Raw genomic sequence first — 17,502 nt, forward strand, 5'->3', positions numbered from 1 at the left:
ACTCTATTTATTTTACTTGTACATATTTCCTATTCTATGTATTTTATTTTGTTAATATGTTTTGTTTTGTTGTCTGTCTCCCCCTTCTAGACTGTGAGCCCACTGTTGCATAGGGACCGTCTCTATATGTTGTCAACTTGTACTTCCCAAGAGCTTAGTACAGTGCTCTACACACAGTAAGAGCTCAATAAATACAGTTGAAGAAGAAGAAGTATTATACTCTCCACGGCATAGCAAATTCTTATTCTTCTTATTGTAGTTATTACTACCATCATTTCCTTCACTGTTTCTGTTTTGTTGGAGGAGAAACCGAAGTCTGAAAGTACTTCAAGGTGGAGGGAATGGTCTACAGTGTCAGACACAATTTGTTCATTTTTCCACCACGATAAAGTAACTTCTCTCTGCTGGGACAACTTGGTAATAAACACGGTGATCATGACTCCACATGGACACCTGCACTTTTAACTAAACATTTCACATCCTTGTCTCTATATGAAGGCTTCACAATTCTCAAAGGCGTCTAGACTGTGAGCCCGTTGATGAGTAGGGATTGTCTCTATCTGTTGTCGAAGTGTACTTTCCAAGCACTTAGTACAGTGCTCTGCACACTGTAAGCGCTCAGTAAATACGATTGAATGAATGAATTCATTGGGTTTGATTAGTCTTCTACTTAGCATGCCAATCATTTGTGATGCTACTGAGGTTGCGCTATAGGTAGAGAACAGTACCATTTTCACGATTTTCATTTCATTTTCATCATTAACTGCAGCATACGATTATCATCTCTGGCCGTGTTTTGCAGCATTCATGGTTTAGGGGCTATGCTTTGAATTTCTTAATTCTACACTGTGGCTGAAGACATACTGAGGAACAATAAGGAAAATAGGAAAGAGAAAAGAACTCAGTACTTCTGTGCACTCCTTTCCTACGGATGCTCTCTCTTTTTAACAGTAAATATTCAGCACTTACAATGTGCCAGGCACTGTACTAAGCGCTGGGGTAGATACGAGGTAATGGGGTTGGATACAGTTCCTGTCCCACATGGGGCTCACAGTCTGCTCAAAGGCAGAGTGAGAAGGATTTAGTTCCTTCTTTATAGATGCAGAAATTGAACAATTAAGTGACTTGTCCAAGGTCACACAGCACATAAGTAACAGAACCCAGCATTAGAACCCAGGACCTCTGATTCCCAGGCCCATTTTCTTCTCACTAGGTCCCACTCACTCCCTTCTTTCATACCAGGGATAGGAGACCTGTATCCTGGGCCAGTTGGATGGGGAAAAAACAAAAAACAAAAAACTTTGCTCCCTATTTTTCTGGTAGAGTTTAAGGTCCTGGAAGTGCATTGGTATGTCTCGCAGATTATTGGATCCAGCTGCAAGATGGTCTTAGCCCATGCACAGCACAAATTAATTGACGAGACCAACGTCAAACAGCTCTATTCATGTTTAATGGCATTCTCATTATTATTATGGCATTCAGTAAACACTTCTATGTGTTAAACACTGGAGTAGATTCAACATAATCAAGTCAGATTCCATCCTCGTCCCACCGGGTTTTTCCAACCTAAGAGGGAGAGAGAGAAAAGGTATCTTCTCATTTTACAGAGGAGAAAAGTGATGCACAGAGAGGTAGAGTGAGGTGGCCAAGATCACAGAGCAGAACAGGGGCAGGGCTGAGATTAGACGCAGTTCTCTCCAAACTCATTCATTCAGACACATTTACTGAGCACTTACTGTGTGCAGGGCACTGTACTAAACACTTGGAAAGTGCAATTCGGTAACAGGTATTATTATTATTATTATTATTATTAAGAAATACCATTATTATTATTATTCCCAATCAATCAATCAATCATATTTATTGAGTGCTTACTGTGCGCAGAGCACTGTACTAAGTGCTTGGGAAGTACAAGATGGCAACATACAGAGACAGTCCCTACCCAACAGTGGGCTCACAGTCTAAAAGGGGGAGACAGAGAACAAAACCAAACATACTAACAAAATAAAATAAATAGAATAGATATGTACAAGTAAAATAAATAAATAAATAAATAGAGTAATAAATATGTACAGGCATATATACAGGTGCTGTGGGGAAGGGATGGAGGTAAGATGGGGGGATAGAGAGGGGGGTGAGGGGGAGCGGAGGGAAGGGGCTCAGTCTGGGAAGGCCTCCTGGAGGAGGTGAGCTCTCAGTAGGGCCTTGAAGGGAGGAAGAGAGCGAGCTTGGTGGATGGGCAGAGGGAGGGCATTCCAGGCCCGGGGGATGACGTGGACCGGGGGTCGACGACAGGACAGGCGAGAATGAGGTACCGTGAGGAGATTAGCGGCAGAGGAGCGGAGGGCGTGGGCTGGGCTGGAGAAGGAGAAAAGGGAGGTGAGGTAGGAGGGGGCAAGGTGATGGACAGCCTTGAAGCCCAGGGTGAGGAGTTTCTGCCTGATGCGCAGATTGATTGGTAGCCACTGGGGATTGTTGAGGAGGGGAGTAATATGCCCAGAGCGTTTCTGGACAAAGATAATCCGGGCAGCAGCATGAAGTATGGATTGAAGTGGAGAGAGACACGAGGATGGGAGATCAGAGAGAAGGCTGATACAGTAGTCCAGACGGGATAGGATGAGAGCTTGAATGAGCAGGGTAGAGGTTTGGATGGAGAGGAAAGGGTGGATCTTGGTAATGTTGAGGAGCTGAGACCGGCAGGTTTTGGTGACGGCTTGGATGTGAGGGGTGAATGAGAGAACGGAGTCAAGGATGACACCAAGGTTGTGGGCGTGTGAGATGGGAAGGATGGTAGTGCCGTCAACAGTGACAGGAAAGTCAGGGAGAGGGCAGGGTTTGGGAGGGAAGACAAGGAGTTCAGTCTAGAACATGTTGAGTTTTAGGTGGCAGGCAGACATCCAGATGGAGATGTCCTGAAGGCAGGAGGAGATGCAAGCCTGGAGGGAGGGGGAGAGAGCAGGGGCAGAGATGTAGATCTGGGTATCATCAGCATAGAGATGATAGTTGAAGCCATGGGAGCGAATGAGGTCACCAAGGGAGTGAGTGTAGATCGAGAACAGAAGGGGACCTAGATTTGTGCTCATTCCCCAGGGCTTTGCAGCCTCTCTGCTTCCACAAGTGCTCATCTCTGTGAATTCCTGTGATGTCAAATATACTACTGAATGACCAGCTACTAAGATTGTTTTGTATTTAGACTTTTCTGGCAGCACCTATTGTCAGTCAGTCAGCTTACTGTGTGCAGAGCACTGTACCAAAGGCTTGGGTGAGTACAATGTAACAATGAACAGACACACTCCCTACTGTCAATAAGCTTACACAGATGCATTCATAGCCTAGCTCATTCAGTCTTTAGAGAAAAACAGAAGAGTGTGTTAAAAAGTTCCAATTATAACTCATTTTATTGGCTTGCTTGCTACAAAGTCACTACACCATTATTTTTGAAAGGCTTTAAAAGACTGTTAAGATTCCATGGATGTAAAAGCTCTGCCATAAGAATATGGGAAAACAATTATAACAAACTTTGATTTTCGTGGAAAAAAAATAATGTGAAAAACACTCTGGAGGATAACGATTTTAGTGCATCTTTCAAACCCCTTCATTAAAAACCTTCTCAAATCGCTTGCTCAAAAAGGCAGCAGAATTTCCCACAGAAGCACTTGATTTCACCAGACCCTCAGCCTCTCAGCACTTACGGATGTAACCAAAATTTATTTTAACGTATTTCTCCAAGTCTAGACTGCACGTGTCCATTTTTCCCTGTTCATGGTAAGCTCCCTGTGGTCAGGAATCTGATCTATCGACTGTTTTATTGTATTTTCCCAAGCACTTAGTACTGTGTGCTCTGCGCGTAGTAAAAGCTCTAGCAATACCATTGATTTATTGATTGCTTGAGAAGCATTAGCATCCTGAATATCAACCACCGATCAAAACTGCATTTTCTTGATCCAAGCCAAGTGCCTCAAGGGTGACTCCGAGAGCCCCATCTGAACTCCAGAACAGTCCTCGCTCCCCAGAAAGACACACAGATAGAAAATAAAATCTGAAAAGGAAGCATATATAGAAAACAAAAAGTTATGAACTGCATTCACTAGTTTAATACTCACGTTTCACTGGCATGAAAATATTTCCCAAGTGGTAAACAGGTTTAAGCATTCTAGACAGATTAGGCAAATAATAATAATAATGGTATTTGTTAAGCAATTATTACGTGCCAGGCACTGTACTAAGTGCTGGAGTGAATACAAGAAGCAGCGTGGCTTAGTAGAAAGAGCCCGGGCTTGGGAGTCGGAGATAGTGGGTTTGAATCCCGACTCTGCCACTTGTCAGCTGTGAAACTTTGGGCAAGTCACTTAACTTCTCTGTGCCTCAGTTACCTCATCTGTAAAATGGAGACTAAAACTGTGAGTCCTATGTGGTACAACTTGATTAAATTGCATCTACCCCAAGCACTAGTAAGCACTTAACAAATACCATTATTTTCAAATGTTGAGTACAATGCTCTGCACAGGGTAAGTGCTCAATAAATGTGATTGAACGAATGAAAATAGACACGGTCCCTGTCCCACGTGGTGCTCGCTATTTCGATTCTCATTTTACAGATGAGGTAACTGAGGCAAAGAGAAGTGAAGTGGCTTGTCCAAGGTCACACAGCAGACATATGGCAGAAAGGGGATTAGAACCCATAAACTCAACTCCCAGGCTGGGGCTCTGGTGGTTCTGGATCTGGATCTACTGGTTTCTACATTGATATTATTTAACCACCGTCCTATCTGTGGGTGTTAGTGGGAGTGAACAATAGGAGTGGAGAGGTAGTGTAGCCTAGTGGGGAGAGCATGGTCTGCCAAATCAGGAGACTTGGGTTCTAGTCCCAGCTGCATCACTTGCCTGCTGTATGACCTTGGGCCGATCAACCACTTAATCTCTTTGAACCTCAGTTTTGGCATCTGAAAGATAGGGATAATAATAATAATAAGGATGGCATTTGTTAAGTGCTTACTATGTGCCAAGCACTGTTCTAAGCACTGGGGGTGGGGGGACACAAGGTAATCAGGTTGTCCCACATGGGGCTCACAGTCTTAATACCCATTTTACAGAGGAGAAGCAGCGTGGCTCAGTGGAAAGAGCCCGGGCTTTGGAGTCAGAGGTTGTGTCACTTCACTTCTCTGGGCCTCAGTTCCCTCATCTGTAAAACGGGATTAAGACTGTGAGCCCCCCGTGGGACATCCTGATCATCTTGTAACCTCCCCAGCACTTAGAACAGTGCTTTGCACATAGTAAGCAATTAATAAATGCCATTATTATTATTATTATTATTATTATTATCCTGATCACCTTGTAACCTCCCCAGCACTTAGAACAGTGCTTTGCACAATAGTAAGCACTTAATAAATGTCATTATTATTATTATTATTATTATTATGAGGGAACTGAGGCATACAGAAGTGAAATGACTTGACCAAAGTCACACAGCTGGCAAATGGCAGAGGTGGGATTAGAACCCATGACCTCTGACTCCCAAGCCTGTGACCTTTCCACTGAGCAACGCTGCTTCCCTGATAAAACAGACATAAAATGCATGCTTTCACTCCCTCTTAGACTATGACCCCTGTGTGGGATAGCCCACATGGGGATGGTGACTGTGTTTGAACTGACGGTAGTGTGCTTACCCCAGCTCTTAGCACAGTGTTTGGAACATGGTAAGCCCTTAATAAATGCCATCAATATTATGTCTTGACTGAAATTAGGCTCATTTAGACATTCAGCTTGTTTCACAATACTGGGAGAAAGATTTTTAATTTTCCTTAGCAGACTAAGAAATCTCTGGAAAGGGAGGGAGAAAAAAGCCATTTTAAAAAAGATTCCTCTTGAAACAGACATCACAACTCCCCTCATGTTCAAATCCTCCTGTAGGCAAAATCAATCAATCGATCAATGGTATTTATATGTTGCCCACTTGTACTTCCCAAGCGCTTAGTTCAGTGCTCTGCACACAGTAAGCGCTCAATAAATACGATTGAATGAATGAATGAATTCCAGGCGAGAGGTAGGGTGTGGGCCAGGGGTTGATGGTGGGACAGGTAAGAATGAGGCCCAGTGAGGAGGTTAGAGATTGCAGAGGAGCAGAGGGTGCGGGCTGGGCTGGAGAAGGAGAGAAGGGAGGTGAGGTAGGAGGGGGCGAGGTGATGGACAGCTTTGAAGCCAATAGGGAGGAGTTTTTGGTTCATACGAAGGTTTATTCATTCAGTCGTATTTATTGAGCGCTTACTGCGTGCAGAGCACTGTACTAATCACTTGGAAAGCACAATTCGGCAACAGTTAGAGACAGTCCCTACCCAACAACGGGCTCACAGTCTAGAAGGGGGTAGACAGACAACAAAACAAGTAGACAGGCGTCCAAACCATCCAAATAGATAAATAAAAGAGTGTTTTAAGCACTGGATGTTGGGTGGGGGTGCCCCTGCCTCGATTTCTCCCTCCTCTCCCTCCCTCAGCAGGATGCATTAACGGATGAGCAGGGCCGTAATAATAATAATAATAAAACAGTAATGTTGGTATTTGTTAGGAGCGGTTGATAGGAAACCACTGGAGATTTTTAAGGAGGGGGGGTCACATGCCCAGAGCATTTCCCCACAGCTTAGAACAGTGCCTGGCACATAGTAAGTGCTTAACAAATACCCTAAATATTATTATTATTAATAAGGTACTTGGATGGGAACTGTGAACAATGAGAGAATAACATGTCACCTTCACGTTCAAATAGCTGGTCTTTGTCAAGCTGTATCATCTCTGCCACTCTTCTCCCCCCTTAACCTCTTCCCAGTCCCTTCTTACAAACACATACTCCCAACCTTTAGCAGCACTAGAGTTCCAGAGTCCAAGCTTTTGTTTATGAATGTAGCGGCAGGGAAAGGATTGGGCAACAAAGCCATTCCTTTCATCTCATCTCCAGCACATAAGAAAAGGAAATACGCAGAGACTGCATCCATTGAGATATCTGTGTCTGCCCTAATGCATGGTGGGATTATTGGCCTTTAGGGAGCACTTATCATTATTATCATTCAGTGCCATCGAGTCATTTCCGATTCATAGTGACTCCAAGGACATACTTCCTCCAGAACGTCTTGTCCTCTGCCATAATCCTCAACCTTTCTAACAGTTCTTCTGTTACCATTGTTATGGTCTCTATCCATCAAGCTACTGCTCTGCCTCTTCCACATTTTCATTCAGCCATACTTATTGAGCACTTACTGTGTGCAGAGCACTGTATTAAGTGCTTGGGAAGTATAAGTCGGCAACATATAGAGACGGTCCCTACCCAAAAACGGGCTCACAGTCTAGAAGGGGGAGAAAGGTTCATTCATTCATTCATTCATTCATTCATTCATTCATTCAATCGCATTTATTGAGCGCTTACTGTGTGCAGAGCACTGTATTAAGAGCTTGGGAAGTACAAGTCGGCAACATATAGAGACAGTATGTTTCCCCACTCCTCAAGATCCTCTGATGGTTGCCCATCCACCTTCACATCAACAGAAACTCCTTACCATTAATAATGACTCCTTACCATTAATAAGGATGGCATTTATTAAGCGCTTACTATGTGCCAAGCACTGTTCTAAGCGCTGGGGAGGTGACAAGGTGATCAGGTTGTCCCACATGGGGCTCACAGTCTTCATCCCCATTTTACAGGTGACGTAACTGAGGCACAGAGAAGTTAGGTGACTTACCCAAAGTCACAAAGCTGACAATTGGTGGAGCCGGGACTTGAACCCATGACCTCCAGCTCCAAAGCCCTGGCTCTTTCCACTTGAGCCATGCTGCCTCTTTTTCCATTGGCTTTTAAATCACGTTGCTCCCTCCTGTCTCGCCTTGCTGCTCTCCTGCTACAGTCCAAACCACACACTTCACTCCTCTGGTGCTAACATACCAAATGTACCTCGATCTTGTTTATCTCATCTCTGACCTCTTTACAGTGTCCTGCTTCTGGCCCGGAATGCCCTCCCTCTTCACATCTGACAGATGATTACTCTCCCAACCTTGAAAGCCTTATTGAAGGCACATCTCCAAGAGGACTTCCCTAAGCCCTCATTTCCTTTTCTCCCTCGCCCTGATTTAGTCCCTTTATCCACTCCCCAGCTTCAGTCCCATAGCACGTTTGTACATCTTTGTAATTTATTTATTTATATCAATTTCTGTCTCCCCTCTAGACTGTGAGCTCGTTGTAGGCAGGGAGTGTGTCTTTCATACTGTTAGTACAGTGCTCTGTACACAGTAAGTGCTCAATAAATACAATTGATTGATTGTTTGAATTTAAATGTTAATAACCATTTTGTTGTCTCCCTGGGGGTCATTTCATACATTCACTCAAAATATACTAATTTCAACTATAAAATTTTGAACAACACTTATTTTTCTGGTATGAATTCCTTCCCAGGATGTATTTTCAGAATCAACGTGCCCATCCTAAGTATGATCAAACTTCCCCTAAACAAAAGTCTTTTTTTCTCTATGGATTACCACCAAGCAATCAGTAGTATTCACTGAGGTACTAACTGTGTGCAGAGCTGTGAGCCCGTTGTTGGTTAGGGACCGTCTCTATATGTTGCCGACTTGTACTTCCCAAGTGCTTAGTACAGTGCTCTGCACACAGTAAGCGTTCAATAAATACGATTGATTGAATGAATGAATGAAATTAGGTCTGAATTTGAATACCTCCCAGTTTCTTTACATTTATGGGATAGTGCAGCGTGGGATGGAAGAATGAAATTCTCTTCTTTTTCTGGCAGCCCTCTTGACCTCTGGGCTGGAGATTTGCTGTTCTTGGGAGAATATTTTCCTGTTCTGCCCTGGGACACCCTCCACAATCCAGATGGATGTTAATTTTAGTGGTCTAGGGCTTCCCGATCATACCACAGCTTTTTGGAAGGACAAGGATTTTTTCATTCTTAGATCATATCAATGGAAGCCCCAGAGTGTGTCTGAAAAAGCATCTGAGTCATAGCTTCTAAATCATCCCTCTTTTCAAACCTTACTTTACCACATAAAGCAAAATTCATGTGAGGATTTCTGTTTTCACAGCACTAGAGAGTATATAAGAAGGGAAAAAAAAGTTTGTTTGAAGAGATGTTGAAGTTATGTACAGCTGAACTTTAAAAGTGCTTTAGGCTGTCCAGTAAAGATACGGACTTTATAGGAGGTGGCAAAGCGGAGGGGTTGTTGAAAATGCCTAAGTAATAGCTCACAGCCAAGACTAAATATTGTTTGGCCTCTAGCACCCTGAAGTTTATGTCATTTCTTAAATACTGGTGTAGGGGAACAGCCCTCCAAATTTAAGATTTCTATTTTCATGCCAGTTAGCAGCTACAGTCTAATTATACAGAGGTCTGACATAATAATAATAATAATAATAATAATAATAATAATAATAATAATAATAATAATTGTATTTGTTAAGTGCTTACTATGTGCAAAACACTGTTTTAAGCACTGGGGGGATACAAGGTGATCAGATTGTCTCGTGTGGGGCTCACAGCCTTAATCCTCATTTTACAGATGAGGTAACTGAGGCACAGAGAAGTTGAGTGATTTGCTCAAAGTCACACAACTGATAAACTGGGATTACAACCCACAACCTTTGACTCCCAAGCCCTTGCTCTTACTTGGTAAGAACTCTACCAGCAGAGTTGGTAGAAATATTCCTTGTCAACCAGGAGCTTACAGTCTAGGGGGAGTTACGCTGCTTCCATCAATTCTAGGCCCATAGTTCAGTGGGTTCTTGCTGTGGGCAGGAAATGTGTCCTTCAACTCTGCTATCTTATCATAGTGTATTCAACCAAGCACTTAGTACAGTGTGCTGCACACAGTAAGCACAATAAATACAATTGACTGGTTGGTTAGAGAAGCAGCATGGCTCAGTGGAAAAAGTAGGGACTTTGGAGTCAGAGGTCATGGGTTCAAATCCCAGCTGTGCCAATTGTCAGCTGTGTGACTTTAGGTAAGTCACTTCACTTCCCTGTGCCTCAGTTACCTCATCTGTAAAATGGGGATTAAGACTGTGAGCCCCCGTGGGACAACCAGATCACCTTGTAACTTCTCCAGCACTTAGAACAGTGCTTTGCACATAGTAAGCGCTTAATAAATGCTATTATTATTATTATTATTATTATTATTATTATTATTATTATTATTCAAAGGAGCTATTGGAGAGGAGAAAATCACCATATCACCATGCGAATGAGAGCAAAACAGCTTTTCCATCTTTGCCCTGGAAAAATGAAGGCAGGAAGTTAAGTGACATGCCCAAATTTATACAGCAGATCACTGGAGGAGCAGGAATTAGAACCCAGTTTTTTTTTTACTCCCAACCCCACATTCAAGAACACGAGTATGCAATTTGCTTTGCCTGGACTGCTAAAAAATAATCTGAAGGAGTGCAGAAGACACCAGACAATTTCAGCTCAGACATTGGGCCACATGGTGGGGGAAGGAAGGGAGTTTTAAGCTCTGTAATGACAGCTTCTTCCATCCACTGTGGCTGCTATCTGTTTAATGAGCCAGATGCAGTTTGCCACCTGACTCTCTGTGGGAGTCACTGTGGGGGTAAACTGTGCACATTTCTGGCATGGAACTCTCCCTCTTTCAATCAGTCATATTTAGGGAGTACTTACTGTGTGCAGAGCTCTGTCACTTGGGAGAGTATACTAGAACAAAGATAGTAGACCCATTCCCTACTCTAAGTGAGCTTTCCTGACAGCTAATACTGGAAGACTGAACAGCCAAGATCAGAACTCTCCAAACACGTGTCCAGTGAAAACACAAACCTACCTAAAAGCTTCAGGAAAATGCATGGGGACAGTTGGTTTGAATCAGCTACCGGGCATTCAAGACCATCTGGGGCCAATAGCATAAACCACAATTAGCATAACTCAAAAATAGATACACTCATTTGTAAAAGATTGTGGCTTTTTCCTCCCTGAATTTGAGTCTCAGGAAAGTGTTTATCCTTTCAGCAAAATAGGCAACTCATTTTGCATTTCCCCTCTGTCACTCATATCCACTCACGCACTCATGTCCACTCTCAATTCATCAGCCTCCTTGTTGACCTCCATGTCACTTGTCTTTCCCAACTCCATCTCCGCTTCACTCTGCTACCCAGATAACCTGTCTAAAAAAAATTCAGTCACCACTTATCAAGAACCTCCACTGGTTTTCTGTTCTCCTCTGTAGAAACTCCTTAGCATCACCTTTAAGCACTCAATCATCTTGCCCCATCCTATGTTACCTCACTGATATCCTACTAAACCAGCTCATTCACCTCACTCCTCAAAGACCAAGCTCTACATCGTGTCTTAATCTCATCTATCTCACACCTTCACTTTCTTGCCCAAGTCCTGCATCTGGCCTGGAACTCTCTACCCCTCCATATTAGGCAGACCACCACTCTCCCCACCTTGAAAGCCTCATTACTATCACGTTTCTTCCAAGAGGCTTTCCTCAACTAAACCCTTATTTCCCCTACTCCCTCTCCCCACTGCACTACCTTTGAACTTGGATTTGTGCCCGTCAAGCATATGATATTTACCGCATCCTCAACACCACAGAATTTATGAACGTATCCATAATTTATTCTAATGTTGGTCTCCCCCTCTAGACAGTTACCTCACTGAGGGACAAGAACATTGTATTGTAATAATAATAATAATGATAATAATAATAATGGCATTTGTTAAGCACTTACTATGTGCAAAGCACTGCTCTAAGCACTGAGAGGATACAAGGTGATCAGGTTGCCCTACATGAGGCTCACAGTCTTAATCCCCACTTTACAGATGAGGTAACTGAGGCTCAGAGAAGTCAAGTGACTTGCCCAGTGTCACACAGCAGACATGTGGTGCAGCCAGGATTCGAACCCATGACCTCTGACTCCAAAGTCTGTGCTCTTTCCACTGAGCCACTGAGCCATGCTGCTTCTCTCGCAAGCACTTAGCATATTGCTCTGCACAAAGCAAGTGCTCAATAAATACCTCTGATTGGTAGATTGATATCAGTCAATACTAATTTCAGGCATAATGTGGCAGAACCTTTGATGGGAGTTTATAAATAGAGGAAATAAAGTTAATAGCTTATAAAATGACTTTGGCTTCCCCTCCCAGCAGCTTCTTACCATTCTTTCCATATAAAAGATAATTCTCTATTCACTTTCTCACTTTACTGGATATTTTCTGTACCCCAACATGTAGAAGGATTAAGTAGTACATGTTCAATTCCTTCTTAAAATATGTTTTTCCATGAATTATTTCTATTTGGAATTTGGCAACAGGAAGTAAAACAACTTCTCACTGTTTCCGTCATCCATGCAAGTGGCTAAAAAAAAGGAAAAGAAAAATTTGGGTAGAAAACCATTGTTTACAAGGACTTGTGATTTTCATTAGGGTATTTGCCAAAGATTAAACTTTTTCATCCCATTTTTCTGATTTCCATATATTTTCCTTAAAAAAAAAAGATTTTCAAATAAGAAGTGAAGGGAAATCAAGCCTTCAGCCTTCTGGGGATTACAGTGAGGTGATAAGATTGAATTGCAAGTCGACTGGTCAAACGCTTAAAAGATCAGACACCCCAAAGGGGAAGAAGAGGTACGTCAGAGGAGAATTTTGGTCACTGGACATTGAAATGATACCTCCGGAAATAGTGCAATCTCAAGAGAAGCTGTTTTCACTCATTTCACCCGGAATATTCCCATGGGATCGATCCTCCACGACTTTTGCCATTACTATGAATGTAGAGGAAAAGGAAAGCGGGGGTAGAAGAAAGTTGAGAATCCGCGGGTCTATTTGGATATCTGAAAGCTAGAATCAAAGCACAGCCCAAGTGGAACAAGAAGACATCAACAAGCATCACCTAGTTTGCCCTCTGGAACTTGTTAGGAATGAAAATTAGGGATGGGCAAACATTTCAGCAAAAGTGAAAACAGAACTAACCTGGACCTTTGCTCCAAAGACCTTTGATTGAACCAGTCCTGAATTGTGAAATGTCTCAGTGGAAAGAGAGGGAGAAAGACAGAGAGAGAGAGAAGGAGAGAGAGAGAGAGGGATAAAGAGCAGACAGCTGGTCTTTCCTGTTTCTCTGCATCGAGGTACCAGCTCTGACTTAAGGATGGATTTTAATTCAGTTGCCCTGCAAATTGAAATGCAGCTCTCAACTCCAAAATAGTTTTCTTCACTTTCCCGGTCCAATTTTTAGATCAAAGAATTTTGGCAAACTCAGTGATAGGCTGGTAAGGTCCAGTTGACCAGATTCCCTTAACTCTACTGGGAAACATAGTTCCAACTGAGCAAAATAAAGCTTGCCGTGTAAATTCCAGATCCTGAGCTGTCTGCCATTAACAACTGTCTCTGAGTTGACTCGCCTTTCACATTGTTTATTTCGCTCTAATTCAATGAAACAAGAAGTCATCTGTTGAGTGTCCTTTTATTTTCGCTGCAGGTCTTTAAGGATCTTCTGCCTAAATTATGTGTTTTTCATTAAGGAATTTCAACCTTTGTAAGATAACCTTACCTCACCACGACATTGACAGTCTACTTTCAGCTTTCCTCAAGCAAGAAAAGTATTCCTCTGATCTGGCTTTGCAGTCAATGAAGCCCTTAGTCCTTCCCTGAGGGATATCAACTTTCCACATTCAGCGTCTGAAAACCTCACGTCGGGAAAGTATGTGAATTATTTCTGCAGGTTCTGTTTAATATTCCTAGCCCGTCTGTGTGTGTTCAAAGTTGCCTTCCTCTATTTTGCTATCCAGAATAAATTCCTCTATTTTACTATCTTGCAGCGACAGGCCTAGTCATTCCATTTTTTTTTTTCCAGAATAATAATTGGGGTATTTGTTAAGCGTTTACTGTATGCCAAACACTATAGTAAATGCTGGGATAGGTACAAAATAATCAGGTTCCCCATTGGGCTCACAATCTGAGTAGGAGGGAGAACAGGGATTGAATCCCCATTTTGTAGATGCGGGAACTGAGGCACAGAGAAGTGACTTTTCCAAGGTCTTCCGGCAGACAAATGGTGGAGCCGGGATTATAATCCAGGCCTTCTGACTCGAGGCTGGTGTGCTTTCCACTAGGCCACGCTGCTTCCCGACGGAACCGTCATTCCACAATTCATTATCTGAGCCTTCCGTCCGGACCCTCCATCTCCAGAAGGCTTCGGCCTTGGAAGGACTCCTCGGTATTGTTTTCACTTTTGTGTCAAAGGGACGCTTGGCACGACTGCACAATTGGGAAACTGTCCATGGTGTGCTAATGGAAGGTCAGAAGCCCACATGTGGGCCTGCAGTTTGGGGAATTGCTCTCAGTGTTCTGCCAGCCGCCAGGCCGCCGGAATGGTTCCTCTCATAAGTTTTCAGCCATAAACTGCATCCTATTTGGTCAGTGATGCCAAAACCCAGCCCAAGGGTATGCAGAGACTTGGCCGAAGGGAAAGAATGAGGGCTTCCCATGGAAGCCACAGCTGTTTTCCTGTGAGAGAGAGAGCACAGATGCCTGCACTTTTTTCCCTGACTTTCCGTTTTTGACTACCTGTTCTGGCGGAGGTTCCGACGAAGGGGGAGGCAAACAGCAGGCACCCAGCTGTTTCAAATAAGCCTTGGCAACCCCAATCCTGATTGCATAAACACAACAAACATCCAAAAAGCTTTTTTTTCTTTCCTTTTTTCTAGCTTTCACACTATTAAAAAAGGCGTTAGTCCACACTGGCACTCCGCTTCTCCGCTTCTTGTGGAGCAATGAAATGCTAAAGACTAAAATCATTGATTATGAAAGCAGAGATTATTCTTGGGAAAATAATACCATCTTCTGCTGGCAAAGATCAACCGGCAGACTAGGGCCGGGTGGAGGGCATATGCCTTCTCTGAGTTTCAGGGACGAGAATCATTTTCTTTGTGGAACTCCAAAGACAAAACGTGCGTTTCATTTGTCCCCTTCTTTGCCTGTTTGTTTCTACACCGTCTAGGCCAACATAATCAGCTTGGACATTATTCAGAAGCACTCCACCCCAGTATGGTCTTCTTTGCTTTCAAATAGCTTTCAGAGAAGTATTTTCATCTCGGAATATTGGAAAAATGCAAAGGAACCGCTTTGCCGATTAATGGAGGCTCAGCCAAGAGCCTACTGTTTAGACTTCAATCTGCCCTGCAAACAGGAGGAGATGGGTCTGTTGAAAACATTTGATTTACAATTTCATCTGTCAGTTTGCAAACCGAGAGAGGTTTTCCTGGCCGAAAATCCATCATTTGCGCGAGGCCAATATTGGAAAAGGGCAGAGTTTGAATCACCTACTCCACTCCCTAACGCGGTTTTATTAAAAACTCGCAGAGCTGGCATGGCCATACACCAGCCCGTCATGGGGTGTTTAGTCTGAGCTTTAATGAGAAATGCGTCCAGAAAGGCTGTGAATAAAAAGGAAGCCCTTACGGAGTTCCAGTGTGGAATCAACCTTTTGACTGCTTTTATTTTTTCCTGTGAAGAAGGGGATTACCATCAATGCCACGTACCTTCCCAAACTCCCATATTCTTTTCTGCCTGGCTTTCAGAAGCCATTGCCCATCATCTAGATTCTAGTTTCATTTTACCTCATGTCCTTAAGGTGGGCAATAATACTACTAATAATGATGGTATATCAAGTTCTTACTATGTGCAAAGCACTGTTCTAAGTGCTGGGAAGGTTACAAGGTGATCAGGTTGTCCCACGGGGGACTCACAGTTTTAATCCCCACTTTACAGATGAGGTAACTGAGGCACAGAGAAGTTAAGTGACTTGCCCAAAGTCACACAGCTGACAGTTGGCAGAGCCGGGATTTGAACCCATGACTTCTGACTCCAAAGCCTGGGCTCTTTACACTGAGTCATGCTGCTTCTCATAGGGTAGGGAATAGGAAGGGGGTGGAGGGGGAGGGAAGGTAAGGGGAAAGGGGTCCCTTGAGCAGTCGGAGGGAGAGAGCCCTTTGGAGGGAGTTGGGAAATTTGGGAAAATGATCCCTGCGCATTTCTCTTTCTCTGCCCTTCCAGATGTAGCAAGGGGAAAATAACATAGCACACTGAGAAATACATTTGGAGACAATGTGAAATGTAAAGAGAAGGGCAGATTTTGAGGGATTCTTAAAATCGCTTTTGTTCTCTCAAACATCATTTGCCTCCTGGTGCGGCTCTGGGATTTGGGTATTAATGATGGCCATTCCTAGTTGGGAGGGTGGATGAGTTTCCATCCTGAGCCTCGATATCTGCCATCCATATGGTGCCTGGCTTTCAGAGGGCACTTATTTCCTACACATCGTGGGAATGTGGTGGGTTGACGCGTTTTAAAAATCAACCCCTCCCCGCCACCAGTCCCTGACTTCTAGTAAATGCTTGAAACTGTAGGGGTGATGGGAAATGAAAATGAAGCAGAACACCTGCAGAGACTCTGTGCTCCTCCTTCCACAAGCTGAGAAACAGAATGAGTTTGCCGTCTTGAAATGAAGTCTCTTCCTATGCCTCCCATCCAAGATGCAGTGGTGTGGGTAGCACATGGAAAATCAACAGGTTGCCTGGGAGTTGGTTTTCCAAGCCTTTCAAACTCTCCCGATCTCCCAGATGCTCTGCACTTATACTCATTTCTATTCTCTCAAGTGCTTAGTACAGTACTCTGCACATTGTAGCACTCAATAAATACCACTGACTGATTCATTGCTTGATTCTCAGACTCTTCACGGTTGTCATTTCTTTTTTCATCCTTATAACTACTTGTCTCCCATAGAGAGCAAAAGCCACGTGAGGGTGAATAGCAAATCTTAATCAACCTTATATTGTGAGTTTACGTGGAACACGGATATTGTCCAATCTGATGATCTCGTATTTTGTACTTAACCCTGTGCTTAACACGGTGCATGGCACTTAGTATATGTTTAATAAATATCATCATTATCATTACTCAGTATTAATTAATCAGTATTGAGTCCCTACTCTGAGCAGAGTGAAATACTAAATTCTTAGAAGTGTAAAATAGAAGTGAAGGAAATAATGCCTGCCCTCGAAAATTTTACAGTTCAACAGGTGACACAGACAGGTGACAAAAACACAAAACTGTGTACAGATGGGAAGAAAATGAGAATGGGAAGATGGATAAGTGAATAAATGAGTGCCTAAATGGTGAAAGCAAATCAATTCATACAAAAGTGCTTTAGGATGCTTTGAACATCTGTAAGTGCTGAGGTCTGGGAAGAAGAAAAGCAGTCTGGAAAAGCCTCTTGGAAGAGTTGGGAATTTTAAACACTTGAGCACATAAACGGTAAGCACTTTGTTAGTCACCTCCCCTCCACTTCTCCACAGCTTTTATCTACATATCTTTATTCTCTGTTGCTTATTCACAATTTATTTTATTTTCTGTCTCCCCAGCTAGATTGTAAGTACCTTCAGGGCAGGGATCATATCTACCAACTCTATTGTACTTTCCCATTGGAGATTTTGGATGATT

At 43.1% G+C, this 17,502-nt stretch overlaps 1 protein-coding gene across 1 annotated transcript in view; it reads right to left on the reverse strand.

Moving 5' to 3' along the window:
* Positions 1-3,853: 3,853 nt before the first annotated feature.
* Positions 3,854-17,502, reverse strand: part of AGMO (alkylglycerol monooxygenase) — a 357,460-nt gene continuing 343,811 nt past the window's right edge. Inside the window, exon 13 of the mRNA XM_038772004.1 lies at positions 3,854-4,039. Within this exon, the coding sequence (XP_038627932.1) occupies positions 3,959-4,039 (81 nt within the window). The 3' untranslated portion in view covers positions 3,854-3,958. The remainder of the gene's footprint in view (positions 4,040-17,502) is intronic.

The sequence above is a fragment of the Tachyglossus aculeatus genome, chromosome 2, assembly GCF_015852505.1.
Source record: "Tachyglossus aculeatus isolate mTacAcu1 chromosome 2, mTacAcu1.pri, whole genome shotgun sequence".
Taxonomy (NCBI): domain Eukaryota; kingdom Metazoa; phylum Chordata; class Mammalia; order Monotremata; family Tachyglossidae; genus Tachyglossus; species Tachyglossus aculeatus.